Source organism: Pagrus major, chromosome 23 (genome assembly GCF_040436345.1).
Source record: "Pagrus major chromosome 23, Pma_NU_1.0".
Taxonomy (NCBI): domain Eukaryota; kingdom Metazoa; phylum Chordata; class Actinopteri; order Spariformes; family Sparidae; genus Pagrus; species Pagrus major.
In genome coordinates, this window is record NC_133237.1 from 4,179,603 (window position 1) to 4,206,948 (window position 27,346).

At 40.3% G+C, this 27,346-nt stretch overlaps 2 protein-coding genes across 3 annotated transcripts; both read right to left on the reverse strand.

Annotated features, from left to right (window-relative positions):
- Positions 1-4,462: 4,462 nt before the first annotated feature.
- On the reverse strand, positions 4,463-11,801 carry LOC141019683 (uncharacterized). 2 transcript variants are annotated; one of them, XM_073494667.1, is made up of 11 exons: positions 11,729-11,801; positions 10,112-10,200; positions 9,496-9,645; positions 9,065-9,219; positions 8,741-8,877; positions 8,513-8,606; positions 8,165-8,276; positions 7,496-7,722; positions 7,181-7,355; positions 6,939-7,069; positions 4,463-6,096 (listed from the first exon to the last, which is right to left on the reverse strand). In XM_073494667.1, the coding sequence occupies exons 2-11, from the start codon at positions 10,197-10,199 to the stop codon at positions 5,779-5,781; spliced, it is 1,587 nt and encodes a 528-aa protein (XP_073350768.1). In that variant the 5' UTR covers position 10,200; positions 11,729-11,801; the 3' UTR covers positions 4,463-5,778. The 2 variants fall into 2 exon arrangements, with proteins under 2 accessions (XP_073350768.1, XP_073350767.1); XM_073494666.1 differs by having other exon boundaries at positions 9,008-9,219.
- A 957-nt stretch (positions 11,802-12,758) lies between these two features.
- On the reverse strand, positions 12,759-27,346 carry LOC141019202 (cytosolic phospholipase A2 gamma-like). Its single transcript, XM_073494056.1, has 13 exons — positions 27,320-27,346; positions 25,141-25,251; positions 24,277-24,419; positions 21,141-21,330; positions 20,905-21,010; positions 20,680-20,820; positions 20,047-20,112; positions 19,774-20,001; positions 19,376-19,510; positions 17,800-17,883; positions 17,062-17,216; positions 14,450-14,621; positions 12,759-12,925 (listed from the first exon to the last, which is right to left on the reverse strand). Exons 1-13 carry the CDS (start codon positions 27,344-27,346, stop codon positions 12,759-12,761), a joined length of 1,725 nt encoding a protein of 574 aa, XP_073350157.1.

The following is a 27,346-nucleotide window of genomic DNA, read 5'->3' on the forward strand; positions in this document are numbered from 1 at the left end:
AACACTGAGAGTCAATCATTTTATTTAAAACAAATAAAGATAAAAATCATCACCCATAGCCTGATTTGTGTTTCTAGAGAAGGCAACTGGATGTTGCCTTTGCGCGCGTCCAAGAAATGATCCCCTGGTGTTGTGCTCACAAGTTCAACTACACCTGCTACCTGTCGTGCAAGTGTGCGTCAATGTCACAACTGGCTGCTGATCATCCTGAAGTACTAGATCATCCTGTCTAGGACTACCTAACATCAGAGTACCACAGTGCCTACCTGAGGCAGCAGAGGGACAAGGTGGGTTCAGGAAATTCTCAGATTACAAGGATTTAAAACTGCCAAGGATCTGAAGAGATGAGACTGACTGCTGTAAAAAGCTCTTATTTTCTTGTGTCTTCTCACACTCTCTACTTACCTGCCTCACTTCCTTTCCTTTCCTTTCCTTTCCTTTCCTTTCCTTTCCTTTCCTTTCCTTTCCTTTCCTCATCACTCATTGGTTCTTTTGTCACACCTCATTTAATTGCTTAAGTTCACCTGAGCCTCCCCTATTTGAGTCTTGCACAGCCGTTCATTCAGTCTTTGTTCACCTTCACATGGGGCGGCAATCTTGGTAAGAAGTTTTCTCACTTAGTCATTTTTACCTGAAGTTTAATTGAGAAATGTATTTACCATCATTTAAGAGAGATGAGATTTATTTGACTTTGACATTCATTTCTAATTCTTGGTTTGTTTTCCTTCAGATTAATCAATCCATGTGAGTTTTTTTAGTGCATCAATATGCTTTAATTATATCTTGAAGTGGAGAAATACATCTTTGAAGTATCAAAGTTCAAGTTTCCTGGAATTCCTGCATTCTTGTCAATGCCCACGATGATAATCATTGTTTGTTAGCTTGTCAACTGCAACTGTTGCCCCGCCAGATGTGGCCATTGACCTGCTTGATGCCCTCTTCAAACCCAGCCAGGTGTACCAAGTCCAAAGGACCAAGGGTGGACCACAACTGTGGGCAGCTGGAAATCCAGTGAATACTCAGTCCTCCAGCACCAGGCGCCATCAATACTCCTGTAAGTATGTACTGTATCACCAGCGTGTCTCAATGCTGGTCTGAATTGCAAGGGACAAACCTGTGCCAACCAACACATTAAGGGAGGCCCTGTTACCGACTGACAAACTCAGATGTTGATGATGATGATGACATTATAATTGGTGGCATGGTGTCTCAGGACGGTCGGATTGCATTTTGACTTAACACATTTTGAATGCATTTGTTTATAAACACATTAAACTGTTTTTGACTCAGACAGGTGCTGATTTAGTGGACACTATATTGTAGGGATGTAACAATATATATCAAATTTTGCGATATCCCAATAAAAAAATGCCAAACACCATTGTGGGCGCGTGATATCACATATCACGTGGTTACTTTGCTCGTAAAGGTCACGGATCTAAAAAGAGAAATCAGCATGAATGCCCTCTACTATCTCTCCTTGTCATTAAATTGTTCTTTTTGACCGGCAGAGGCTCTCATCATATTAAAACAAAATATGGCTCCAGGCTCACATTGAGCACCTCCACATGTGTATGAGGACGGCCCTGACGCCATTACAGCCCAGATTTAAAATCCTGACAGAAAAAGAACACTTCTCTCATTGATGGTAATGCCAGTTGATAACATGAAAGAAAGTGATGGAGTGAAGCATAACAGAGGACAGAAAGAGCGTTCAGTTGTTAAGAGGTGTTGACGGTAAACTGTCTTGTGGGTCACCCATTTGAATTAAATACCCCTGTTGTACAGTATATCTAGACATGTCTGTAGAACATGTTTCTACATCTAATGCCATCAGTGCACACCATTCAAAACCAGTTAATAGTTCTCCATTAATCTTTGGCAAAATATTGCATACAAACTGCATACACACTGGTAAATTTAATTAAATTTTATTAATTAATGCTCAACTAAATGTCATTCTAAAATAGTCATATTTATAAAACAGTTCAATAAGCAATAAAATGGTCATATGACATATATCTTTTCTTCACATTAAAGCAATATTCAGTTGTTTGGCTCGACACAAATGTAATAAGGTATTAGAAAAATATTGTAATCATTTGTGAAAGTATTCTTAATATGAAAATATATTGCAATGGTTTAGACCTGAGCATTTGCCAATGTTAGCCTGAATAACCTTGTGTATTAGAAGACTAGTAGAATGCTTTCTAGTTACTTACTACTTAGAAGCTTATTATAAGTGTCTATGGGTGGCCAGTAGTCCAGTAAATCCCCCGGGAAGAGGATATAATGAAAAGCAAGATGATGTCCAGGAAAAGCACTTTCCTGGTTTTGAAGGACAGAAGTCTATTACTATTATTAAAGGCGTTAACCACTAATGAGCTGCATTTCAGCAATGTCAAAACATTATCTAGGAATCTATAAAAATGTAAAAGAATTTGTTCACTAAAATGGTCCCAGTACATTACATTTTGGGTCTTGGCCCTTGCCCTTGGTTGTCTTAATCTACATACAGACACTACATCTCCCGCCTGTGGATGCTGTGTGACCTTTAGTGTTAACTTTGAGTTACTTCATGCAAAACCAGCATAAGGTAAAGACTGTGCATGATACAATTTGGACAACTGTGACACACTAGCATTTAGAATATAGGCTACATGTGTATTGGTAGACTGAGAATGTTTCCATTCAGTCAGTCTGTATATCCAAGGCCACAGCTTAAGACGCTGAGGTCATGAGTCCAGTAGTTGGTCTGTAAATTTGGACGTTTTAGCAACATGAGGGAGTTTATATTCTATACCTGACATATTTTTAAGCTGATAAACTTTCTGGCACCGGCATTTGAAATCCTCACATGATGAAATATAACAAAAACACTTAGTTCTACGGATCCGTAGCTTTCAAAGGATTTCTTAGGAAAGCCCCTTGACAGACCCGAGTAGTGTGGTACTAACTAAAGTGGAGAGAGAGAAAAAGAAAGAAAGAAAAAAAAAAAGGTTCTTTATGTTGAAATATTTGGTGTAATCCTCACCACAGCTGTGTAAATTGCATACTTGACAAGGTGATCTACCTATGTACCTGCTGGCACACACTCTGCATTCACTGTGTCTTCCACAAGGCTTTGGATTTATTGCTAAAGCTATTAGCGAGCTAGTGGAACAAGAATGAAAGAGACAGTGCTAGCTAATGCTAAAATGCTAGCTTGACAGTGCTGAGTACTAACAATGACCATGTTCATTGCTTACATTCATTATGATAATGTTAGGTGTTTTCTTACATGTGAGTGAGACGGTTACACCCGCCTTTCCGAATCCCCACTGTTCCGAAAATAGACTTCCATTCTTCGTAATGGCGGGGTTTCCCATTTTGTCTAAAGACCCCGCTATTCCGAAAAGGCTATTGGGGAAACCCTAACCCTAACCCTATTGGGAAGTAATTTGAAGTTGAAAGTCAGAACAGCGGTGTTTCGGAGTGGGGGTGTTTCGCAATGGAGGGGTTTCGGAATAGAAGGCTGTCCCCGTGTGAGACATGAGGTGGTTGTATTTGGTTAGAGGTTACACTACACAACGCAGTACACTGCGTTCACAGCACACAACCTCTGAGCTTGTCTTTCAGCAGCTAGCTAACTCAGCAACACAAAGCACACAGCCACTGGGCCCAATAACAAAAGCTACAACCTCCTTCTGCGGCTAACCCAGTTAGCACAAAGCACATACCTACACAGGAAATTTTGAAGAGTAAAATTTACTCAATTTGAGTAAAATTTTACTCCCAAAAAGATAGTATTTGGTCCCAGTCCAAAAAGAGTAAAATTTACTCTTGTCATAGAGTTAAATTTTCAGAGATATTTCTACTCCATCTAGAGTTCATATTTTACTCCACAAGATTAAAATTTACTCTATTTAGCATAAAGTGAGAACAACTCCAACACCATTTCACTCAATACAGAGTTGTATTTTACTCTGTACAGTGTAGTAACTGCCTCATAATAGAGTTATAATTCTACTATTAATAGAGTTGTATTTTACTCTGTACAGAGTAGTAACTGCCTCATAATAGAGTTATAATTCTACTATTAATAGAGTTGTATTTTACTCTGTTCAGAGTAGTAACTGCCTCATAATAGAGATATAATTCTACTATTAATGGAGTTGTATTTTACTCTGTTCAGAGTAGTAACTGCCTCATAAGAGAGTTCTTTTTCTACTATTAATAGAGTTGTATTTTACTCTGTACAGAGTAGTAACTGCCTCAAAATAGAGGTCAAATTCTACTATGAATAGAGTTCTATTTCACTCAATAAAGAGTTGTATTTTACTCAATATTGATTTTAAAAATGATAACTCTGGATTAAAATGTTTGAAATAAAAAAGACCAGAAATGAATATTCAACAATGCACGACTTGTATTTTTCTTAAATGCATAACACATGAGCACCCATAATATACATGTCCATACCGTTTGGCCTTTGTAATATGACAGCATTGTATAATACATGAAAAATTCAAATGCCCTCAAAACCTGCAACAAAAATCTCCATGAATAAGACTCCATGGACAGAGTAATCAATATGAGGAAAAAAAAGTCGTTCATGGTGACAAATTCCATAATGAAAACAAATAGAATATTGCAAACAGGTATGCACACTATCACCACGCCAGCAGCTGCAGATAAGGCTGTAAAATATTGCAATAGCCATCAGCACAGCCAAAACATTTACGCCCAATTGGTGGGCCATCACAATTTGGACACAATGTGCTCTTTGAAATCGGGTGGATTAGATAAAAGAGGAGAAAATATAAATAAATTAAAATATGAGTTATGGGCAAAGAAATTCAGAAATCCATTGTTCATCCCCAGTGCAATAGTTACAGCTTAGCGATTCTTTTATCACAGGAAACAGTATGGAACAATAAATGAACTTGAATCATCATTGCTGTATGACATCTGCATATCAAATGCTTTGTAAAACAAAAGCTCTTTGACATCAACAACATGAGGTCCTTCTGCAGTACACACAACTTTAAATGCATAAAAATGCTCATCCATACACACTGTTTGTAGTGCAAATGTACACAACAGTAACCTCTCATCTTTAAGAACAACACGGTGGATTTTGTGAAAAACTGGCATCTCATTAAGCACTTTGAGACAAACAACTAAACCAGGACGATACATATTTCCATGGTGTTTGGCCCATCTAACATCCAACACCTTAGTGTCAACTGCTACCTGAAGAGCCTCTGCTATCTCACAGCCTCTGTCCATCACGTTTAAAGCTACCATTTTACTTGGACCAAGCACCAGTCTGTCAGGCTCAAATGTCTGCCAACTATATGCTACTTGACTTTGGTGTTTCTTTGCTAATGTTTTAGTTATATTTTTGAAGCTTTTTAGTTGTTTTTTAAAGAAATTGTGCTTCGCTTCATAGCGCATGCACCAGGTATGCAAAAGTGGTCCAATTTTACAAATACATGTCGGATAATGCACCATAAAATGATGCTTTGGTAGTAGCTTCTTGTTGGGATATAAATGCTTGAATAACCCATGGTGCTCTGAAATCAAATGTTTCAAATAAATGGTAATGCCAGTTGATAACATGAAAGAAAATACAATATCTGCTATTTGAAGCAACAACAGAAGCAAATACCAGTGTTGATCATCTCGACAAACCAAGTCTCCAAATATAAGTGGGAGATTGCGAAGTAAACACCAGGATTGGATCGCATTTGCCTGAGGACCTTTGCAAATAAAACAAAACATCTCTGCATCAAATCAGTGCAGCATCCGAGCTCTCATCTCTTTGACCCTGGGATTCACCTTGGTGGTAGCAGCATCAATCTGGTAAACAGCGGTTTGCAAGAAGTGGTAGACATTTGCCAGATCCCTGTTGTACGAGGTAGCGAAGACGAAATGAGCTTTGAAAAGCTCGTCAAAAGAGGCAAGAGAATCTGGTGACTGACACGGGATTGCATGTTTGTCAATCACAATGAAATATTTGTGTACGGCGCTCCTCTTGGTCCCCACAGCCAGTAGATAGGGTTGACGGCTCTCTGTGATGCTGTCCAGATGCCCCTCAACACTGGTCCCAGTCTGTGACAAGAAAACTTAATTAGTCTTGCTATTAAAATTAATCTGTTGCAGTTTAAGGCCCCATCATCACCACCAGAATCACTTATTGCCACAAAATGCAAGATGAACCATTACATTTCCAGTCTTATATTTTATTTTTTATAAGGCCGGGACTCGATTAAAAAAATGAATCTAATTAATTAGAGGCTTTGTAATTAATAATCAAAATTAATCACATTTTAATCACATAAATATTTGACCTGAGAACAGTGAGAATACAGATTAAATGGTCTTTCCTGCCACTACACAATGATGATTACTGTATTTAACTACTTAAATCGATCAATAGCATAAACTGATTTGTTGAACTCAGCCTGATGTAAGCATGAATAAAACTTGGTAGCCAATCACACAGGCAGCTCCATGTTGTCCCTGTGTGATGTTCAGGGACAGGTCAGGACAGTCTGAGGACAGAGAGCTCTGAGGGTGAAGTTTATAATAATGAAATGCACCGTGAGACAGTGGCAGGTCATTAGCTACGTCTTGACCACATGTCAGCTGTTCAGCTGCAGCAGAGGAAACTCCGCTGTTGTCAGCTCCACCGCCATGAGCGCTATTTTTTTTAAATTTAAATTAAGCTTTTATTCTGCTAAATGTAAAAGAAATAAACATATTCATATCAGCGTATCTGAGGCCGATGGTGATAGATCTGTGGGGAGCCAAATCAGATAAATATCACAGGGCACTCGCTGATTACAGATGAGCATGGTCATCACATGATTTCACAAGAGTATAGTTTTATGGTTTAATATTACAGACAGAACAGTGAGCCTTCTTAAACTTTAATTAAACTGTAACATTACCTTGATAAATTTCACAAGGTGTTCAATGGCTTGTCTGGCGGAGAGCTTTCCTGGTCTCTTGTTGCGGCCATGAGGTGATGGTGGCATGAGGTGTATAAGGAGCAAGATGGAGGACATCTCACTGTCCCATCCTGAAAATACAAGCAAATTCAGAAAGACATTTTTACTACAATGTTTATATTTTTGTTCCAAATCCATTTCCCTCTTCCATTATTATTATTATTTCTTTAATTCGAGTGTACCATCTTCCAGTTCTTCTGTTGTGGATTCAGCGTTATGAAGGAGATCTTCAAGGTCGCTTGTCTGGGTGAGGCCACGGCTTTGTTCAAGGACTTTCTGCCTGTAGTGAGTAGGCCACTTCTCCAGGAACTTTGCAGAGATGTCATCACCAAACATCAGACTGAAATCCTGCTCTATCTGCAGACAAGATGGAATACAGAAAACAACATGGCATACATTGTTAATAGGTACACCAAGGATGACCAGGGATGTGGTCTGTTTAAACTCATTTTTCATTTCAGCTCGATTTTAATGCAAGGCAGTTAAGAGTGATATACCAGTCCTGTGATGTCAAGAAATCTTGGAAAGGTGGTGAATATTTCAGAGGACTTCACTGGGTCATGAACCATTGCTTGGCGATGGGTGAAGGTCTGTCTCATCTTCTCCTTGATGATTGCTTCATCAGTTGTATGCTTCATCAGTGCGATGGCCTCACGACACTGGGTTTCTGTGGTTAGCTGGTTTTCCTTACTGAAGGGGGTTCTGTCACCAGAATCTGGACCACCTGTAACAGTGATCAGTAAACAGTGAAACCACACACTGATGCAATACTTTCTTTACTTCTCAAAAAAGTTGAGCCACTTTCACCCCTTACACAGATGACCACTCATCTTTTTGCTAAACCCCCTGCGATGCCCACCACTGTAACAAAACAAGGACTATGCACATTAAAAATGAATTTAACATGTGAATGGGCTTTATGCACAGCTCCACTATTTCCTGAATCTAAGCCAGCTCCTTTATTTCCTGTCTTACATTATTGGACAAACTGATTAATCCAGGTATGTCTGACCTCACAACAATGATCAGGCACACCTGAATTCATCAGTTGGTCCAATAATGTAAGACAGGAAATAAAGGAATTGGCTGAAGTTCAGGAAGTAGTGGAGTGGTGCATAAAGCCCATTCTCATAAAAAAAAATCTAACTACACTCAAAATCATGTACCTGTCAGTGGCTGAGGGTTTCTTTTCTTTTGTCCTTCTGAGGCTTCTTTTTGAAGCGTTTTCACTCTCCATGCAAGAAATCCACTCCCATCTACTGGATTGTAATACTGCTCCTAAAAACCAAGAAAGTGTTTTATTTTTCCTCCTTAAAAAACTTAACACATGTCCTTGTCTGGAGAATTGCTAAAATCAAGATCAACCAGTCTAACATCTGCTGTGTTCAACTTGTTGAGGTTAGGAGAAAGGGTCAGCATACAGAAATGTTATTATTTAGTTGAAATCTCACTCGTTTTTTTGATCAATACCAGAAGTAATGAGTAAAGAGGTTAGACTTGTTTTATGTACTTACATAGCCCAAAGTGCCCTGGGGATCGGCCAGGTATGGAAACAAGGCAGTGATGCCCTTTGCGTAGTCCTCTTTAACACGCCTTGAAGGACTTGTCCTACAGCACACACGCACACACACACACACACACGAGATCCAATCAAAAGTAGTGCTATGCCGATGCCTTCAGCACTTGGTCTGCACCAAATAAAACCATAAATGTTAGGGTCGGATATTAATTACATAACATACCCATGTTCACTCGCCATGTGTGCAACCAATATCTTCACCATGTCACGTCTTCTGGAATCTGTTAGGCTTTTTTTCCGAGCATACTCTGCAAGGATCCTCTCTCCTCCAGGTTTCTCCCTCAGAATGTTTTCAATGTTCTAAGTGTGAGAGGAAAAAAAGGTGAGGGACACAGGGATTTGGTGCCCCATTACATTTACAGTGACAAAAATGTAAACCATGCCCCGTACTACTCTGCAAATTTACTTGGCCATTCCCCCCCCCCCTTACCCTTTTTATCAGAATCACCATCTTGATCTTGATCTCTCCATCTGCAAAGCTTACTACCTGAGCGAGACGAGTCACGTCGGCTCTGTTTCTTTGGGCAGGACTAGGCTGCAAAATGATGGTGTCATCAGAGTCCCCTTCATTATCTGCACCAGAGCTGAGAAAGGAGCTGTTGCTGCTGGCAATGGAGTGGCTTGTAGAGGGGCTCACTGAATCTAGCATGTTGACATAACAGGTGTGATAATAATAACATGTCATTAGCAAGAGGGGATCGTCTGTAATAAGAATAATGTAAAAGATCACAATAGATTAGGATGGATCCACACACCAAGCTAGTTATTCCTCAGATGCTTTCTTAAGTGTCTGAAAAGGCATGTTTATTCAAAATGTGATGCAACGTGGATAAGTCTCTCTTTACTATGTTGCATTACAAGGTTAGCCAGGACTGCATGGATTACTGTATAAGACTCCCAAGTTAACAAGTGACTCACCCTCAAAATCTGAGCCCGTGGGCAAACAGACCTCAAGCACACCCAGGTCTGGTTTCGTTACAAGAAACGCAAACGCATCCTCGTCAACTTCAGTGTTCAAATCATCATAGACTTTTAAGTCCAAGGTAGGAATTTCAAATTTCTTGGAAACTGTGAAGACAAAACAATATTGCACAAGATTGACATTCTGTTGTGCCATTAATCTTATTTTTATTATAAAAGGTCATACATCTGTGTCACTTTAGATCTGAACCACTTAAAAACAACGATTTTATACTTTAGCAATAAAAAAAAAAATATTCAAGATTGCAAACCTGCAAGCTCATAGCACAAGTGCCGCGCTATGAGCTTGTAGATCTGCCTTTAATTTTTTTTTTTAATCATGAAGATTTTTGCAAATTTTTCAATATACTTTTACAGCAAACATTTCTAACTCAAATCATTCTTTTTCGCAGGGTACACGAAACAACATTTAGAGATGGGGGTCCAAAATCAAATAAATATACTTCTAAGGGTCCTTGACAATAATAATAATAATAATAATAATAATAAATGTAAGACAGCATCACTAATTTAAACATGACACTCAGTAGGTTGTGCAATTTGTTTCACTCACCACACTCCAAAAATGATTTGAAGGTCAGTTGCCCTTCATAACAAATGTATTTCTGGCGGTCTCGGTATTTCACTCTTACAGCCTGCATCCTTTATGGGAAATAAAAAAAATAAGACAGTTACTAAGATAATATAGAGCACCACAATTCATGCATTGAATGCTACAATTAGCTTAAGTATTACAAAAGCCCTATCTACAGGTAGGCTTGATACCACTCTGCATTTGCATCTAATTAAAACTCTTAAGTGTTTTGAAGCTACATGTGAAGCCAGATAAACAACTACTAACAGCAAATAAATACATTTTGTCAACATTTATCTTATCTCAACAATAATAGATGATGACTTTGGCTCACATAAAAGTGTTATATAGCTATAATTGGAAAATAGACAATGTATTGATAAATGGAAGACCAGAAGGCAACAAAAACAAAATGTGGGACTTGTAATGGAAATCTATGTGCAGGCAGAGATCAGAGATGGTGTTTTAAATAACCATGCTAGCGTTTCACCAGCTTTCATCTCTGCCAGTCAGCCTCTCAAACTGCCGCCTCTCTCGAGTGCGGGCTCACTGCACGTAGACACACGTGAGAAATTTTTTATTTTTATTTTTTTTCCTGTGAGAGACTGTGGCGGGCCCAAACGAGGAAACACTGACGTGATTACATACACACACTGCTTGGTCCCTTGGTGTCACACAGGCACCACTCAAATATGCTCGGAAAGCGGAAGATCCCGCGATTCAAATGATCTAGTCTTTTTCACAAACGGTTCAGAAATTAATTCATGTTTTTGAAAAAGCTGTCCGAACATGTCTTCGAGGATACGCTCCTTAACTGACTCAATTCAGAGTAAAATACACATGCTTGCTAACCAAACAGCAGGTGAAAACGGCCCACATTAAAAAAACACTATAGCTAACCAAAGAGCAATTAAAACGGTCGGTGTAAATGCCTCAATTCAGAGTAAAACACACGTGCTTTGCTAACGGTCCACATGTCGGGTAGCTAACGTAACAGAAGAACAATTAAAACGGTCGGTGTAAATGCCTCAATTCAGAGTAAAATACACGTGCTTGCTAACAGTCCACATGTCGGTTAGCTAACCGAAGAGCAATTAAAACAGTCGGTGTTGTAAATGCCTCAATTCAGAGTAAAATACACGTGCTTGCGGTCCACACACAAAAACCCACTTAGTAACCGAAAAACAAGTCTGGTAAAACGTCATGACTCGTGAAACACACATGCTTGCTAACCGAACAGCAGAGAAAACAGTCCACACATACTAGACTGGTCCATAAAAAAAAAAATCAAACACACTTGCTAACCTAGGCACAACTCAATTCAGAGTAAACCTTCGATAAAATGGTCAGTAAAAATTAAGCTCAATAAAACACACACGTGGTAAATTAAGCTAACAAGAGTGAGGCTCGGTTTAAATTCACATTTAACATTATAGTTTGTGTTGAAACTAACGTTAGCATCGACATTGCAGTGTGTGAGACCCACACACTCGCCAGCTGCAATGTTACTCACAAATTACCTTTAAAGTAAGCCAACAAAAATTCTGCTGACATTTTATCTGAAATAAAATCGATTTCAGTACTTTGCTGACTTACCTGGCTTACCGCCGTCCACCACTGCCGTTCACCTCGACCTTCCACTGCTGGGATAGAAAATGGCAGCAGAAACGAAACCTAAGAAAAATTAGTGGGCGTGTTCTTGAAATTACTCCAATAGGATTTACTCTATTTTTTTCCTCCTACTCTAGTGGCCATTGGAAATAATTACTATCCAAAATGAATAAAAAATACTCTTTTAGAGTAAAATAATGGTAACTCTGAGAAAATTACTCTCTCATTTTTCCTGTGTAGAGCAGTAAGGAGGATTTCTTTGCACTCAGCGGCCTTTTTCAACCTGACGTATTTTTGGTGGTGGTGGCTACTCTGCTTGTGTTAACATGATTGGGACAAGTGCATCATTGGTTTAAGACACACCTTCAAGCAGGTAGCCCAGTTGTGGTGGAAATGTACATCCTCATCACACTGAGTAGAGCCAGGCCAGCAGATGTGATGGAAAAACGGGAATAGAGTTCAATAAAAGTCAAAGAAGACACATACTGCCACACATGTAATCGATAGTTCTTTATAGTGTCAGTCCAAAGACACAACATTTATTGAATAAGAAATGACTATATGCGGTTACATTACATGGTTGTGTATTGGTTGTGTTACGCTGTGTTATCTCTGTCTCCTGCAACTGTGTCACATGTGACACACATGTAAAGTGAAGTGTATGTCATATGTTCATGGTGATGATTTAGTTCACAACAAAAGATGTCACGGCTCAGGGACATCCTACAAGAGAGAAGAGAGAGAAGAGGACATGTTAGATTTCTGATAAGTCAGTTATTCTCACACACTCTGACACTCACATATTACATAAAGTCTTGTTATTGAATCTCTTTTCATCTCCTTTCACACAGGCGGTTTCCTCAGTCACACAGTGAGCTCACAGATTACACGCTGTAAAGACGTAAGATTCAGCTTTGACCTACATTGACATGGCTTCAAGATCATCTCTGATCCTTTTATGTCTCTCTCTGTGCCTCACTTCAACACCTCCCCCAACTCACAGCCATCCTTACCTCTAGTTGTGTCGACGGAGAACAGCCTTGTTAATCTCCCTCAGCAGAGTTTCCTTGTTGTTCTTCACATTGGCTTTTGCAGTTTCCAACACAAACTCAATCTTGTCCTGGTTGAAAGGCAGCTGGAAGGTTGAGTACTCCTCCATCTTTGCTTTGAACTCCTCTGCATCTATAGAAAACAGCAAACACCTGTTTCAATAAACTGTTACCATTGGGGGTCTCTGGTGTCGAAAACACTACAAAAGTGCTCTCTTGTCGTCCCTATACACCGTGATGAAGTTCCCTGAGTGACCCAAAGTCCAAAAAAATACAAGTGGCCAGTGGGATGCACTTCAGGTGGAGAAAATGTAATGCAGTGCCTTATAGGCTTCACTACATGCCAAAAAAGGTCTGGAACTCTTTCTATCTATATCTATAAATCTCTCACGACTTCGAGAGCTGTCAATTTTTATTTATTTTTTTCGCCCTACCCCTCAGCAGCCCCAGTCCTCCACAAGCAGCAAACTCTGGAGCCGAACAGTGAAGCCTGCGCCGAAATAACAAAAACTGCAGTTCCTCACATGGCCACTTGAGGCCCTAAAAGTGAGTCAATCCCAAAACCACCTCATGTTAAAATGCCCACCTTTACAGCAGAGATGAACATGTGCCTGGTACAAAAAATGGGTTTGGCCTCTTTACCTAATTTCCTTATTATATTACTTTATTTTTTATTGTACACAACGTTAAAACATCAGAAGTGCACCTTGACAGACCCACGAACCAAAACTCCACAAGTTTACCAATCCTTTGTGCCAAATGCAAATAATGTTAACAGTTGTTTATGACTTTGATCATCCTCAAGATGCCCTCCTCATTAATGCAGATGTGTACTCTCAACTTTGAGAAATGTGATGTGCTCTGTGTAAATCAATCAGGACGGATACTGATGACTTGTGTTTGATATGTGTTCACTATTACTGGCTATAGTTTAGTGTTTGCTGTAGTGGCACTAGAGAGCTGAAGAAGATCGAACCAGAAATGATTCAGTCGTTATAAATAAATAGGGATGCCCGATAATTATCGGCCCGACAACAGGAAATTTTAATTATTATTTCAATAATGAAATTATAGTTGATAATTGCTGATCAATGCAGTAGGTGGCAATATGCCACTTAAAAGGTGGTTTGCTCTCTGCCACTAACACAGAGACGATGGAGAAGAGAATGGGAGTAGAATGACAACATGTACAGCACGCTAGCGGTTCAAAGATGTCGTCACTCGTATGGACATTCTTTAGTTTCAGAGGAAGGCAACACGATTGCAATTTGCAAAACAAATTCTGAGACGAAAATAAATGAACATCTGAAGAGTCAGAACTGTTCTTTGTCTCTGTGAGTAATAGTGATGTTAGTTAGATGGCTAGAGCTTTGGAATATTATTTCATTCATCTTTACTCACTACATGTTAGCCTTTTTTTACCTTCAGGCGAACATCATTTAGTTTGGAATTTTTTAAAATACAAAAACATAAACATAAATGTTTTATCATTACATTACTAATGAAATTATTATTATTATTATTATTATTATTATTATTATTATTATTGGTTGCAAAAGGCAGCTTATTGTTAGTTATTGGTTAAAAAAAAGTCCATATTATGCATCCCTACCACTACACCTGTCCTCAGAGTACTTCTGCTTCTGCTGTAACAGACCTTTACAGTTGTTTCTGTTGAAGAGCGGCATGTAGACGATGGTGGGCTCCTTCTCTTTTCCCTCAAACACGTAGCAGTCCTTCGGCCAGTCTCTGTCCTCCAGGATTGTCTCGTTTATCTCTGGGAAAGGCTTCTTCACTGCAGCCGCGTAGTCTCTGGCAAGAGTCAGAGTCTGTGAAGGGAGCAGAGGGCACTTAAGTGAATATAGGAGCCTAAATGCAATTTTTTGTTGATAAGTATTTGAATAATAATTTAAGTTGATATGTGAAAAAAGATTGTTGTTAATTATGATAAAGAAGAGGTTATTTACATTATTTACAGGTGAACAGTTCATATTAATAAGTTAGTACTTAATTCATTTCACTTAAAAATGTGTGGATGTTTTTTTTTGGTTTAAAAATCGCACATGTAACCTTTAATGCAGATGAGTGTGGGTGCGTGGTTGACGTAAAACAGTCAGTCAGGTCAGTGTCATGGAGTGGAGCCACACAGTTTTTTGACCTCTTTGCTCTTTGCTTTTCACTTTAACTTTAGACTCCGCATTTTTGCTGTCTTTGGCTCTTGCCTGTTTTTTATTTTTATAATGCTGGACTATTGTATTTTGCCTTATTTTACGGAGTAAACGGTGAAAAGAAACGAAGGAATCGTGTGGAGTTTTTTATGTTGTTCAAGTGGATAACGAGGGAGGAGAGTGTCAAGCTCATGGCTTCACTGATTAGGAACCTACAGTGATTTTAGTTACTTCAACTGTCATCCTTCACTTCAAAAAGTTAGACATAGGCAGGTTTAAAGGGTTATACTTTGGTAAAGGGTTTATAATCTGTGAGGTTCTTAATAAAAGTTATAGATAAACTAAAAGTGGATATTCTCCACAGTCAAATGAGAACAAGAGGTCAAACTGATTGTTCAGTTGAATTACATGAACACAAAGTCAGCCCAGAAAATGGTTCCATTGTTCAAATAGGGGAAGAGAGTCAATGCCGAACAAATAAAAGAAGATGTGGTTACAGCTGCAGTGATCCTTTGTCTGGTTTAAACTTGTCTCCATATAACACAACCTGGCTGGCACAGTCTAATGCAAAGACCAGGGTGTGGTGAGGAGAGAGCAAACAGGTTTAGTTGGTATCAAGCAGGCTTTTCTCATTGAAGCAACTAAAATGAACTGACAACAGTGAAACAAACTACATTTTGTTTTAGTGCAGTACCGTACCACCAGACTACAAAGCAACTTCTGTCCTCAGGCTGTGAGACTCCTCAATTCATCGTATCCTCCTGGTTGCCAAAACTATCTCAATCGTCTTGAAGCCTGTGTCATCACCAGGTCAGTGGATCCACGCTGTGTGCATTCTGTCATTCTAATCCCAGAAAAACTCGAGGGGCCACTGCTCCATGGGTCCAACTGAGGCCATGAGCTCAGTTAGCTAAGGTGTAATTTGCTAGCAAGGCCAGAATTAGCGGTAGTCAAAGAGCAGCAGGTGTTCCAGAAACAGAGGGGGCAGAATATCACCAGAGTGGGCAGAAACTGCTGCTCTTTGCTAGCTATTCTTGGCTGTAGCAAACTACCCTTAGCTAACTGGCTCATGGCTCAGTTGGCCATGGAGCCAGTGGCCCTCGAGTTTGTCTGGGATTAGAATGACAGAATGAACACAGCTGGACACTGACCTGTGACTGACCACAGGCTTCAAGACCGATTGAGATCAGTTTGGCAACAGGGGATACAGTGCAGAGGTGATTCACAGACTGACCAAGACTATTAGCCTACTTGAGGGATGACAAGCCACGGCAGGTGGAGACAGGGACGCCACAGAGAGTCGGACATCAGCAGCAGTTGAAAACTGCATGCTGAAAAAGAATATTTTCACATCTTACTCTGTGAATCGACGATTTATGTGGATGAAACCAGAATGTGGAAAGACAGACCAGGACTTTGTTGGTGAATTGTATTTAGTTTATTTGACTGAAGTGTGATGAGTTAACGAGGAGATTAAGCTCATCTTATTCAGACTTCAGACGGTGTCCGGTTAAATTTTTTTCTGTTTACGAAGAAAAATAGAAGTACGAGTATTTCATTTCTTAACATTTTGTTCATTTACCACGCTATATATTATTATATTATATATATATCACAACTATATTATCAGGCTATCACCTCGGACCGGCAGGGGGCTACCTGATTAGTATGCTAACTTTGGCAGAGGTCTCTACAACACAGCACATAGACGTCTTTGATACAACATCAACACTGTTGTTTCTCTACACTGTTGACAAGTTAAGTTTGTTTTGTGACTGTTTTAAAGTCAAATTCTGGCCATATATTACAAATTGCCCCTTTAAATTCAGACTGTTTTCCAACTATATAAATCTTCTTTGTAGTAAATGTAACTTTTGATTGCACCTTTAGGGCCCAGGGCAGAGCACTTTTTCCCTGGGCCGCCGCATGCTGCAGCAGTCGCTCGCTTCTCATTATAAACAATTGAAAAATCTAAGTGGACACAGGCCCTGACTTTGGTTGGCTCATAGGCCATATGTAGTATTAGTTTTGTACTGTGTGCATTATCAGTTAGTTTCAATCTAGGGTTCAGGCTAACAGAGACACACACACTTTACAGTACCTGAAACATGCTTCCACTGCTGAAATCTGGTGCGATGATGAGGTCGATGTCTCTCTTGTCTCCCAGAAATGAAGGGTAGGCTGTATTAACCATCAGCCCGGCATCTATCAGGTGGAATGTCTCTTTCAGGCGCAGATAAGGTGGAACGGTGTCGTCTGCCCGGCAACGCAATTGAAGAACAGAAATTTTAACCAAACTCACTTACTTACTTCTTACATTGCATTACTACATTATTGGAATGCATTTGCCCTTTACTGGGCACTAATTGATTTGTCCTTTTACTGTTTTAACATGCGACTATGAGGAGTCATCTTGGATTATAGAAGAGTCAAAGTCAAAGTTTGCAAACAATTTATGCAGGAAGCAGCTATTGGGCAACATCAGCATTCATTATAAGTCATGTTTGTGTCCACCTGATGAATCAAAGTCCAATATTCAATCTCCTTTTAGTTCTGTTTTGGTCTCCATCATCTCCTGAAAGAAATATTTGACTCCATAGCAGCTAAATGCTCCAGTATGTTCACCAGTGACTGATGGTGTCTGTCTGGTTGGACCAATTTTGCATAAGTTCTGTCTTAATTTAGTGCAAAGTCTACATTAAATGATGCCATCACAGAACTAGCTTTAGGTAACTCAAACTAACTCAAAATATCAAACAATTTCCTTTTTTTAAAGTCAAACAAATGTGTTTTTGCCCAAGTTAACTGTGATGATTACTTATGAGGTCTGTCTCCTCACCTTGGTGTTGGTACAGGAAGTTTGCGGTAGTTCCCCACTCCCACTTCAGAATCAGAGGAAGGACTTTCTGAATGAGATGAGAAACTACAGGAAAAACACATGGAAAGAAAAATATACAAACATGTTTACATTTAAACAAAATGTGTCAGTGTGTCTACAACATTGACCAGTGTAGCGGACCCGCCTCAGCACTGCTGCATCTCACAGGAAGGTCATCTGGGGTACACTCGAACAAACATGATTTCTTTCCCCACTTTTCAGCCACTATCAGTATGATGCAATCCAGAAGGGAGAGTTTTCTCACTTCTAAAGAAGACGAGCTTTTAACATTTCAGACAGATTTACAAAAGGGGCCTGGTGGGTCTCCACTGGATGGAGATAAGGTCTGTTCTCCAGTTGAATGAATCAGACCTGATCTTGAATTGGCAGTGCTTGTTTAATGGCTATAAATATCCAATGGATTGTAATTAACCCTTCAGCGTGAATCTCTGTCTGTCACAGCCCTGACACAGAACACATGAAACTTTAAATACCCCCCTTTTTCCTTTACTCGGGAGCCTGGTCAGATGACAACCAAGATAATAAATCTGCCTGCATTACAAACTGATTTGAACATTAAATAATTCTACTTTGCAGCAACCTTTAAAATCAGTATGAAGTGACTGTTTTATTCATTCCTCGTAATGCTCATCACATTCAGTTAAAATTCTTGCTCAAGGTAAAGAAAATCCCAGTGTTTTAACACTTTCAAGTGAGTTATTCATTTAAGGTTTTCATTGCATTTGTAACATGTGACAATACTGCTATCTGCTGACCATGTATGGATGATTGTTTCTGCAGTTATACTAATGTATACTGAGTAAACAGGATACATATTATTACAATTAGTGAAGGAAATGTTGTAGAATCCCAATTTTGTTTAGTCATATAGTTAGGATCTATTTACTCTTTGTTTAAATAGTTATTTTCACGACATTAACGTTCTTTGTTATAGTTTACCTAAAAGAGGAATTCACTCATAGAAATATTTTGTTTCTTTGTTTCTTCCTCTCTTGTTTACATACTCTTCAGTTCACATATTACTTGTTCTTCATATTTTATAATGGGTCTCTGTTTTTAGTCACTTGTCCTTTTTTCCTTGTTACTGGTTTACCTTTTTGCTCCTTTTTTGTTATGTGTGCTAGTTTCTACTTTTTCTAATAGGATTCAACACCAACTGAGTTTTTTTATAACTTAGCTAAAAGTTTTATACAACCTTGCGGTTTTTCCCGAATAAAGCCAATAGAACCAAAGTAATACTTTTCCATCAACCAGCTGAGACCCGAACAGACATCCCGTCTGTCCTATGCCTACGAACACTGATTGTCTTCCACTCACCATCGAGAAGAGACTTGGCACAGCACCTCAACCGGACCACACTTTGTCTCTGGGACCACAACACCCAGAGTTTGCCATGAAAGGGTTCCTCCCATCGAGCTCTCAACTCTTGAACAGCCTTCACATCTAAAGAAGGCTAAACCACCCTCTCAACTACTCATGATATTGTGCCCCTAAAATGAGTGTGCCATACACTGACCATCTATATCCTCCAGATTCTGGCTCCAGGTCTCCACTGCTTTCAGCAGCTCCAGACTCCACTGCTTAGAAAGACCACTTCTTTCCTCCGCACTCCTTGACTGCCGCCATGCAGACTCATTATGATTTACCTTGTCTGCAAAAGATACAAATCTCATGGACACTTTGGCATTTTTTGTGTCATTATTTCATCACAGACACAAAATAGTTGAATTGGGAGGAAAATTGAAACATTGATGGCGTTCCTGAGTATCACTGCTGCAATCTTGTGAATTAGCTTACAGCGACCAAAACATGGATTTAATGAACAAATGTGATTGAGGTGCTCCATTTTATAATTAACCATCTGAGCATCATTATCATCATCATCATCGTCATCATCATCATCATCATCAATACCTTCTAGTAGTATTTTCTGCAGCTTGTCCAGGTCAGAGAAGGCAGCAGGACCCTGAATGGTGCTTCTGGTCATGGCAACTAGTTTCTGAAGGGCATTGTACACATGCAGGTACTCTGCTGCATTGTCTATATGTACACACACACACACACACACACACACACACACACGCACACACACACAGTTGTGATGACTGTTCCACTTCAACAAGAAATGTATCCCTGCAGCTTCTAAAGATGTATTTAGTGAGTATAAACATATCAAATAGAGGTTACCAGTCTGCCAGGAAGAGATGAAGTCTCCGATAGTATCCTCATCAGCCAGTGCACTACCAAAAACACCTGTATGGTTTCCACGTGCAAGCGCACGCACACACACACACACACACACACACACACACAAAATCAGTTCGAGAAGGAGGATTAATATGCATTCATGATCAACACATTCCTTTAGTGTTTTGTTCAGTATTTTTCTGTGTTCCTCTCATTGGCTTGAGGAGTCCTGACCTCATTAAAGGAGGTGATGTCATGTACAGTGCATCTTTGCAGGAATCAACAATACTTTTACTTTACGATAATTTACTTGGGAATGGGGCAAGGCTCACCACTTTTTCAAACATATGAGCCGAATAAAGAGTGACACCAGCTGCCCTTGCACGATCCTATCAAGCTGTGTGACCCAGATAACATCGCGAGCACTATCCACTCTGGGTTAGTGCACACCACCCAACTGGATAGCACAGCTGTATAACTGGACAGCATGCAAAGTCCGCTGGTTATTGAGAACTCATAGGTCCTCATACTGTAAATACTTAAATGACTTCACAATAAGAGCACCATGCTTAATGCTGTAGTTACCACTCTACTGCTGCCATGAAACAGCTTGCTTAGCCTGTGAACACATACCTTGTAGTTGGACCATGTCCATCTTTGGCTTCTGTGCCAGCAGCTCTCCACCCTGGAATCTGCTGCCCAGCAGAGAAGTCTCAACAAAGGCACCCAACTCAGGGAAGCCGGCCTCATGAGGGCTCACCTCGAACCATTTTCCTGACAGACAGAGGGCCAGTTTTACACATAATACAAGTCAGTAGCTCACTACTGTATGTACTGTTAGTCCTAATGTGTGTGTACCTTCTATAGGCCCATTAGAAAGATGATGCTTCTCTACAGCGCAGTAGATGGGGTAAGGGTTGGAGGCATTTCTGCTGGCCTCATCAGAGAGACATCGTAGGTCCATCTGATGAAACACAATTTATATCTCTGATTGGCCGCATATAGAATACTTATTACTTTATTGTTACTTATTTATTACTTACTTACTTATTGTTGTGTTTCAAATGGGAAATACTCAAAAAAGTTCCTGGTACCTGTTTCATGATCCCAGCAGAGGTCAAAACCCCCCAAACATCAGTGAGAGAGAAGTGCTCCTCCTTTGACCTCTCATCCAACCATCCCAGAGCCAGCTCCACCTCAACCCCAGGACCTGACAGCCTGGCCACTGCTCCGTCCAGTTTGTGGTTGCTCCACTGTGGGTCACTGTACAGGGAGGACATGGACCTACCAGAGGAGACAGGTACACATGGGTCAAACTGTCATGGAGAAAAACTAAACATTCTTTTCTGTAAGTAATTGACTGCTGGGTTGGTCCACCGCTTTGGTCCAGACTAAAACATTTGGACAAATATCTATTATCAATTGCTCACGAGGGGTGAGAACCAGTAAGTGACATTTGATCAACTTCACAGGAGAGCCAAAACAAAAAATGTTGATGAAAGTATCCTTATTAAACAATATTATACACAATATTTTGTATATTTTTAATATAAGTAAGTAAATTAATGTCCTTTCGGACATTGTTTGTTTTGTTCAGTGATAGGTCTTTTGGTTTTTGATTAATAACACCCCATGAAGAATCGCCACCTTACTGAAGTGGAGGAGTTTGTGTTTCCCTCTGATCCTGGGAACTATGTTGTAGAAGGCAATAGCTCCTCGTAGGGTCTCACAAGGGAAATTGGTCTCAGGGGAGGGATCGGACTAAGAGCGAGAAAGAAGACTCTATGATTCAGCAGTCACAGAATCATAGGGCAAGTACCTCGCTTGGTGTGGGGACCAACCGCTTGGGTGGCCCAGGGGTCTCCTGAAGCAGCAGACAGGTACCAGCAGGCCAGAAGGACTGCAGCTTTGGTGGTTGCTGAAGCAAAACCTTGGGTGTGGGAGGACTCCTGGGAGGCTATGGAGAAGGACTTTCGGTTGGCCTCAAAGACATTCTGGCAAACCATCCGGTGACTCAGAAAGGGAAAGCAGTGCTTAGCCCAGATTATGTTCAGCAGGGGAGGAGAACTTCTGACCCAGACTGGCAATATTGTCTGGCAGTGGAAGGAGCACTTTCAGGAACTCCTGAATCAACTAACATGTCCGCTGCAAAGGGGGCAGAAATCTCAGGGGAAGACTCGTCCATATACCTGGCTCTGAACATTGTTGGGCTGTCTTGGTTTATACGCCTTTTCAGTGTTGCATGGAGGTCTGTGACAGTACCTCTGGAGTGGGAGACCGGCAATGTGGTTCCTTTTTTTAAAAAAAAAGGGGGACCAGAGGGTGTGCTCCAATTATCGTGGTATCACAGTCATTGTGTTTTGTGAATTTGGAGGACTACGACCGTGTCCCCTGGGGAGTAGTGTGGGGGGAGCGCCGTGTCCGTGTGCTCAGCACAAAGTCAAATACGTTTCTGGTGAGTTGTTGGACTCTGCCAGGGATGTCCCTTGTCCCCGATCCTGTTTCTGTTATTCATGGACGGGATCTCAAGGTGCAGCCATGGCGAGGATAGTGTCAGCACCTCTAAGTCTGAGGCCATGGTTCCCTGCTGGAAAACATTGGATTGCCCCCTCTAGTTGGGGCGTGACCTCCTGCCTCAAGCTTAGGAGAAGGAAATGGTGGCATGCACAGGTGCAGCAGCTCATTGCTCTCTCTTTTCAAATCTGTGTCAAGCAGACTATGAATATAGTCGACTGGACCTAATCGACATCGGATTATGGTGCAATTTACCCATTTAAAAAAATAAATACAATTTAAGTATTCTTTTGGCCTTTTATGGCTTTATTGATAGGATAGCTCAGAGATGACAGGAAACAGGGTGAGAGAGAGGGGAGGGTGACATGCAGCAAAGGGCCACAGGTCTGACTTGAACCCCAGGCCGCTGCAGTGAGGACAAGGCCTCTGCACATGGGATGCCCGCTCTACCAACTGAGCTAATGGGCAAAGGCAGAGGAGAGAGCAGAAGCAGAAGTGAGGATGCTGGTCAGGCCTTGTGAACTGGCTAAGGAGGCAACCACACAAACCTCTGCTTCCGAGCATCTTCCTTACAATCACCAAATCCATTACCCATAAATGGATGACCTGGAGCTGCTGATCCCTTCCAACTGCTTCGTATGGACCTGCTGTGTGTTGATTACAACCAAAAGCTGGCTACACCCGTTCATCCCCAACACCGCAGTGCAGCTAGCAGGCTGCTAGTTACCGGCAGGACAGAGGCAAGGAGTCGGGTAAGAGGGGGGCTCTGCGTCTACCTTAATAATGACTGGTGTACCAACAGCAGTGCATTAGACCAGCTTTTTGGTCTGGCGCTGTCGCTTTCTGCTGCCTCAACATAGCAATCGGCCATCAACGTGCCTGACCACACCTCATTTTAAAACCAACACCGCCAAGGGCACACAGGTGGACTCAAGTACATTTGCTATTTTAATAACGTGGCCGCAGGGTGTGGAAATGACAACTGTGTCGGGCTGAAACAAGCAATTGCAATTGCTGAGCGTAAGAGAGAGCCCATTGTGTTTTTATTTCTCACATCAGTTCAGCTGAACTTTACTACTTTTAAAGTTTAACATTAAATCAGTAAATAAAATAAGACTTCAGCTGAGTGAAACTGGAGAACAGATGACAGAGGCAGCATTTAAGCGGCCTGCTTATGTGAATCTTGCAAGTAAATGAGTCTTCCATTCCTGCAAATGTTTCACAATAAAAGCCTTGTTAAAAAAAATGAAGGTTTTCTCTCCACTGAAACACAAGGGCTTTTAATTTCAAATGGATACAGGAAGTGTTGAGTTTGTATTAACAATGTAGTGCAGTAACTTCAACAGGGCAAACAGGGGTAGCAGATAAAAACAATGCTTCATTCTGCAGGCTACAAAAACAGCGTGGAAAGCTAATGAGCTGTACCAACTCATTACTGATGACGAGTGATGAAATTCTGAAGTTTTCTCTTGTGGACTTCAGTCTGAGTAGAAACTCTCAGCTCTGGTACATCATAACAAGACATATGGAGCTGAGCTAATCGGCTACCCTGGGGCTCGTGTTAACTAGCTCATGCTGCTAGTTCTCTTCACCTGACGTTACACCTGACAAATACAGGTTCAGTCGCTTGGCACAAAAACAAACCGGTTGAAGCTTGTTTACCTGACCAGCAAACTACCAACCAAACTGCCTAACCCCAACTGTGATCATTGTTACCATGTTGAGCCAGAAACTCCTCCCAGGTAGAGCAGAGTGTCCAACAGACCTTCTTTTCCCATCTGATAGAGGGAGCCCATCAGACTCACGGCTGCCCTCTGACCCCCACCTGACGGCAACAGAGCGATGTGGGGAACCAAACCCTGGTTGGAAAGATGATGGAGAGATGCTAAATTTGATAGGCTAGGCTAAGCTAATTGCATTGGACAGTCAGCTGAAGTATAAGAAGATGTTAGTGATGAAAGTCCAATATTTGCTCTCCTTTAAGTTGTAGTTTGGGCTCCACCAACTTCTGAGAAAATATTTGGCTCTTCAGGATTAGGGTGCAACATTAGAGAGAATATGTACTGTCAAAAAAACGAAATTAAATGTCTTAAAGGAACAGTTCAGCCAAAAAGTAAAATTCAGTCATTACCAAATGTTTTGTGGACTATGAAACTTCACCTGACTTCCCGTATGCATGGGGGTGAGTAGATACAAGACACTCGGTCATTTAGTCGTCATTATACAACACAGGGTTATATAACGAAATTAAAGTTTGCAAACTCTTTCATGCTACACAAATTACAGAACATAAGTACGATTATTAATATACAAATATTCATAAACATGTAGTGCATCTTTTGAATCTGCATCAGGGTAAATGTAAGCAGCAACAATATGTTGTGGTCGAGACAGATAATGACTGGATTTTCATGTTTGGGTGAACTTATCCTTTAAATATATTGGAGTCTACTGTCTTCCTGTGAGTATCTAAAGCCTTCAAAAATGTTAATACAAGACGTGACATGCTCATAGAAATAGAAGAGACAAAGACAGTGAGAGTCTGAGTCTGCCCTTAAGTGTGACAGGTTCATTTCTTACTTCAGTAGAGTTGATTCCCAGGCTGCTGAGTGTCTTCAGCACCACTTGTTTCCTCTGACGGACATACTCTTCTTCACCAGCACACAGAGACTGGGACCAACGGACGGCTTTCTGGACAGAGTCAAGGACAGCTAACAGAATTAGAGTCCACTGGAAATAATAATAGTGAATAATAATAATACATTGTATTTATGGCCGATTAGAGAGTAAAACATAATAATATGAGCCCTTTTATATGTGTGTGTGCGTGTGTGTGTATGTGCGTGTGTGTGTGAGACTTGTCTTGTCTGTCTTGTCTGTCTACATATTATATTGTATATTGCCAGGACAGACATGCTAACATATTTGAAGTCTTTGAAATTACCCCCAAATTACCACAACAGTTGCCTCATGTATTTAAAATCACCCCAACGTGATTGAGAGTCCACTGGAAATAATAATGGTGAACAATAATAATAATACACTGTAATTATGAGGCATGTTTTAAAACAGAGTTACATCAAGATAATAAAATCAAGATGAAACACTTTTTGAGTGTTTTAGGCCATGAAAGACAATAATAGACCCAAAAAACAAACCAAGAAAATAAGATTTAAAAAAGCGTGGAATAAACGAATATACAAATACTGAAGTTAGTTCTGAAGAAACGAAGATAGAAAAATCCTTCATTCCATCCCAGAGTTGAATGTGACTTAAACTTTTAAATGTGTTACACTATTCCACATATTTTATATATCAACCAAGTATTTCTACACATACAAGGAATTTGACTCTGGATTTGACAAACAATCCACATAGACATAGTATTAGGTTAGCAGGGCCTGATTTATATGTATAATTTCCTGGTGAATGTCATGAGACAGTGGATTATACCTATCATGCTATCAATGTACAAACTAAATTCTTTCCCATTGTGAAAAATGGACTTTGCAGCCCACGTCCACACAGGATGGTGGTGACAAGACACACTGAGGTTGGGTGGTGATGAGGTGAAGACACAGCAACGGCAAACGTGGATTATGATGAAAAGTGCAGATTTATTTACAGTGCTAAAAACAATAGGTGTTCCAGCTCAATGGCAACAAAAGAAAACTTCAAAAAAAAAAAAACCCAGCACAATTCTCTGATTCAATACAACCTCTCAGCAAGTTGCCACCCTCCAGACTCCCCCCCTGAGGCAGAAAACCCTCGCTTTAAATAGCCCTTCAGTTCATCTAATTGGGAGAAACCAACGTGACAGGGTGTTTTTTTAGGTACAGTGATTCAGCTGATATTTTATCCATCACACACAGCTGCTCCAATACTACTACTAATAATAGTAATATATTAATTATTATTATTAATTAATATAATTAAATAATATTAACATTTCACTACAGTCAAATATTTTTTAATGCAACCATAGCTTCCCCCGCTCAAATCAACCCTTTCCCCTGTCCCAAACAGGAAATAAATTAGTCATAGTCAGGGGGCTCGTGCTCCTTGGGGACGCAAAGTGACGCGGGACCAGGAAGTGAAAGTGAAAGTTATCACTGTAATGTTGGTGTTTGCGTGCACAATGTATGGACAAACGGAATGGAATGGGTTATGGAGCCGAATCGACGGGTACCGCGTCGTCCGCTATGATGTTGGCAGAAGTTTGGTGAGTAACTGAAAGATTATGTAAATTGCGTAGGTTGCCGGCACCGCGTCTAATTGCCAACGCCCGAAGCTCCGTGTGTGTGTATGCGTGTAAGTGTGTGTGTGCGTGTAATAGGGAGAAGTCCGTTTAAATGTTGCAGGGAATGTCAGGCGAGTTGGGGGGAAAGAGGGCTAACTTTCCCAAAAAACAAACCAAGAAAATAAGATTTAAAGAAGGGTGAAATAAACGAATATACAAATACTGAAGTTAGTTCTGAAGAAACGAAGATAGAAAAATCCTCCATTTCATCCCAGAGTTGAATGTGACTTAAACTTTTAAATGTGTTACACTATTCCACATATTTTATATATCAACCAAGTATTTCTACACATACAAGGAATTTGACTCTGGATTTGACAAACAATCCACATAGACATAGTATTAGGTTAGCAGGGCCTGATTTATATGTATAATTTCCTGGTGAATGTCATGAGACAGTGGATTATACCTATCATGCTATCAATGTACAAACTAAATTCTTTCCCATTCATCTCTCACCTTAGAGGCAGCTGCATTTCCCTCCAT

What these genes read in the sequence shown, in the direction of transcription:
- LOC141019683 (XM_073494666.1), bottom strand. Translation starts at nt 10,199, where the DNA reads ATGCAGGCTGTAAGAGTGAAATACCGAGACCGCCAGAAATACATTTGT. An exon ending in TGGTGATTCTGATAAAAAGG is followed by an intron (nt 8,878 to 9,007) that starts GTAAGGGGGGGG and finishes TCTCACACTTAG; the next exon opens with AACATTGAAAACATTCTGAG. An exon ending in ACCTTGTGAAATTTATCAAG is followed by an intron (nt 6,097 to 6,938) that starts GTAATGTTACAG and finishes TTCTTGTCACAG; the next exon opens with ACTGGGACCAGTGTTGAGGG.
- LOC141019202 (XM_073494056.1), bottom strand. Translation starts at nt 27,346, where the DNA reads ATGGAGGGAAATGCAGCTGCCTCTAAG. An exon ending in GGACATGGTCCAACTACAAG is followed by an intron (nt 20,113 to 20,679) that starts GTATGTGTTCAC and finishes GAAACCATACAG; the next exon opens with GTGTTTTTGGTAGTGCACTG. An exon ending in CAACAGAAACAACTGTAAAG is followed by an intron (nt 12,926 to 14,449) that starts GTCTGTTACAGC and finishes TGTTTTCTATAG; the next exon opens with ATGCAGAGGAGTTCAAAGCA.